The sequence below is a fragment of the Gavialis gangeticus genome, unplaced genomic scaffold (assembly GCF_001723915.1).
Source record: "Gavialis gangeticus isolate Ggan-Ray unplaced genomic scaffold, GavGan_comp1, whole genome shotgun sequence".
Classification (NCBI taxonomy): domain Eukaryota; kingdom Metazoa; phylum Chordata; order Crocodylia; family Gavialidae; genus Gavialis; species Gavialis gangeticus.
Genome location: NW_017728996.1, coordinates 43780974 through 43784543, shown reverse-complemented (window position 1 = coordinate 43784543; position 3570 = coordinate 43780974). Strand labels below are relative to the sequence as shown.

The 3570-nt window shown below is 44.0% G+C and overlaps 1 protein-coding gene across 6 annotated transcripts in view; it reads left to right on the top strand.

Moving 5' to 3' along the window:
* HERC1 (HECT and RLD domain containing E3 ubiquitin protein ligase family member 1) overlaps nt 1–3570 on the top strand; it is a 197326-nt gene that overhangs the window by 130870 nt on the left and 62886 nt on the right. For all 6 annotated transcript variants that reach the window (XM_019504392.1, XM_019504388.1, XM_019504391.1 and 3 more), the window contains exon 40: nt 1858–2018. In XM_019504392.1, the coding sequence (XP_019359937.1) occupies nt 1858–2018 (161 nt within the window). The remainder of the gene's footprint in view (nt 1–1857; nt 2019–3570) is intronic.

Genomic DNA, 3570 nt, shown 5'->3' with positions numbered 1-3570 from the left:
TAAATTGGTGGGGAGGGGAATTGGACCCCTATAGGGAGGGAGGGAGGGCTGGGGGTACTGCCCAGCTGAGGTGGTATGTGGGGTTTGGGGTCCAGTGCCAGGGTGGGAATGGGTGGCCCAGGGCCCGGCTGGGGAGTGGGACGGAGCCACAGGTGGCTTTTCGGGGGGGGTGACAGGGTGGCTGGCTTCCTGCCACTACATGCACTCCCAGAGGAAGAAGAATGGGAAATGCCGCAAATCAGGATGAAGAATGCTCCCCAGATTTGTGCACCAGGCAGATGTGGACTGGCAGCTATGGGCTTGGGAGTTGCCACCCTTTTCCCCTCCCTCCTGTCACCTATGGGTTTGGCAGTCCCCACCCTGCTGCCCTCCCTCCAGGGACCCGGGGAGAGAGGGGCAATGACATATTGGGGCTGCTTAGTACCACAAAGCAGTGGGGGGGTAAAAACGACAGACTGCCACAGCTGGATTCATGTCCTGATGAGGGAAGGGGCAGGGGGAGCTCTGATTTTCCATAATAAAAAATCCCAAATCAAACACCAAAATGTATAGGTGTTTAGAATTTATTTTATTATAATGATTGAGGCACTGGTAGGCTTGCAAATTGCTTTAAAATTGTAAATATATGAATAAAACATTGTTTTCCAGTAATACCTATATATAGTGATGTTTCATTTTAATCATAGAAAAACATGGATTTGGGGAGTTTTAATTAGAGAATTTGCAATTTTTTATCAGAGAATTTGTGATTTTTAAACAAAGAAAACTAGGATCTCTGCCCATCATACTGGGCCAGCTCTATCCTTTTGTATACTGTTATTTAATGTCATCATCCTCTTTTGAAGGGCTTCTGTCATATCTCATACTTTCATTTTTTTATCATGGATTATTTCTACAGAAATATGCTGTATGTTATAGACAGACTTAAGAGTTGCTTTGTTATCGAGTGGATACAAGTAGTTAAAATTCAACTTCTCTGTCTTCATGATTCTGTAAAACTGCTCCAATTTTAACTCTGCTTAATTCGGGATTAAATTTAGGGTGATTTAGCAAATTTATAATACTATAAGATCATGCAGCAGCTAAATCATAACGGTTGCTACCTGCTTCCAAGTAGCAGCCCCCTCACCCTTATAAAAGTTGCTAAAATGTATGTCCATTCCCTTTGTCTCTTTCCATGTCTCAAGACCCACTGGATTTCTAGTAGTAGGAAAGCTGTTAAGGGATATTTGCACACTTAGAATCTGAATGTTCCAGAACAGGAGGGTACAAAAATATCTTCCTTGTACTATTCCACATTTCTTGGGTTTTGTTTGATTTCTTTAAACATCATATTGCTGCAATTTATATTTTAATGAACCACTGATTCCCAAGCGTGAGCAGGTCTTGTTTAAGAGAATACTTCTCTAATTCTAGTTGTTATTTATTCGTATATCATCTGACAGTGTTAAAATTAATCTCTTATGGTGGAGATTGTGGCCTGCAGCAGTTAAAGTTATCAGCTTGCAATGCAACCTGTGCTGCAGGCCTGCAGATCTCTACCACCTCACAGCATCCAAGCTATGTGGTAAAGAGTGGATGCTGCAAGGGAGAGTGAACTGGGTATGAGCAGGATTTTTTCCACTGTTCCTCTTACTTGTAGCCTCCAGCCTTTAAGGTCTAGGAAGTTCAATTCAGAGGCTGTATCCTAACTCCCATACTCAATAGCTACTGATACCCCTTTCCTCCAAGAATTTGTTCAATCTATTTTTGGCTTGGCCTGATTGCTTTACTACTAAATAAAGTCGGCATAGTGTGAAACTTCTGCAGTAAGAATCTGTACTGAAGTATAAATATATATATTTTTCTTTTTTGAAGGCAAATGTTCTCCAGTTACCCAACTACAACAGTACTTCCAACACGACGTGCCCAGACTCCTCCAATATCCTCCTTACCCACGTCTCCTTCTGATGAAGTGGGAAGAAGGCAAAGTCTGACCTCTCCTGATTCCCAGACTGTCAGGCCTGCCAATCGTACAGGTATACTTGTAGGCAAAAATTGTTTAGTAGGAATTGATAAAAGTTGTATCCTTCATATAGGTTCTGCACAAGATTTTAAGGCATCATTAACTAATTTGTTCTTAAAAGATGCTGCATATATATACAGATAGTCATGAAAAAGAACAAGCAAGCAGTATTACTGACTATGATGAATACTTTTAGAATGTTATTTCTGTTTGGTCTCTGTTCCTAGAATTCCTTACATGGGTTATAAATAGGTTTGGCATGATTTGATTTTCATTGGTAAATGTCAGTAAATGGCTATTTCACCTCACTCACAGACCAACAAAAAATATTTCCATTGTTATTAACTGGAATTTATATAAATGGAATGTGAGAATAGGCTGCTGTTGTACTGCCCCAGTGGGCTTCTGCTGAGTGGCAGCTGGAGGCAGGGGGGTGGGCTAGGCATTATGCGCCTGTGTGTGTCTGTCCCCACCCCTGCCTCCCCAGCTGGATGCTTGCAGGGTGCCAGCCAGCCAGGCCCTCCTTTGCAAACTCAGGCAACAGCTGGAAGGCAGCATGAGCCACTTACTTCAAGGGGCAGATTCCATTGCAGCAGCAGGTGTCTTTGCTGGGAGAGGGACTGGATGAAGCAACCGCTTTGGTACAAACAAAAGGAGGTGCTGAGCTTAGTGGCTGTGCGTGGGGGGGCAGGAAGTGGCCAGATAGCCCAGCAACTTCCCCACATCTGCTGTGTGCTGGGCTGGAACAGGAAGCGTGCATGTCTCTGTGCATATGTGTTTGAATGTGCACACCCCCGCACTCTTAATTTTGCTCAATCCTGAAAAATTTAAATAGATAAAAATTAAAATAAATACTTAAAAATTAACATATATGTTTGCTGTCAAAATTATTAAAAAATAAAAATTGGATTCTGCCAAGCCTATAAGTTACAAATTATATGTTTTAGCTTGCAGTAGATCAAAAAAAAGTATTGGTTTATTTTATGATAGCCCAATTAGCCTTCTAGAAACTTTGCCTCTCCAATAAATCTTGTCAGTGAGTTAGAAGAAGCTTCTGTTTGGAGAAATATATATTAAAAAACAGTAGCTCAGGTGTTTTCAACCTTCTTGAACAAGTGTACCGCTTCTGCCTCAAAGTTTCAGCTCATGTACCCCTTTATTTTTTTCTTGCTTTTAAGCGAGGAGGGGGAATGTTCAAGGCCCCCATGGTGAGGGACGGAGGGAAGGAGTGGGGTTGGAGCTGGGGCAGGTGCTGCACAGCTGAGATGGAGTGCAGGACAGAGCAATGAGAGTGGTTCATCTGGGTGGGGGGAGTGGTGGCAGCTCCTGTTGCTGCCTGCACCCTGGCAGAGGTCTGGGAGCACATGCCCCCCAGATCTATGTGTGGGGTAGAGGCAGCTGCTGTTGCAGGCTGGACTCTGCATCCTGATACTGCTGCCCGAAGAGCCACATGACACCATGTGCCTCCTGCCACTGGGCGGGCAGATGCAGACACACACGGGCAGACGCAAATGCACATGAACCCCTCCCTCCCCCCCAAGCAGGTAAGTGTGTGTGGAGGGGGG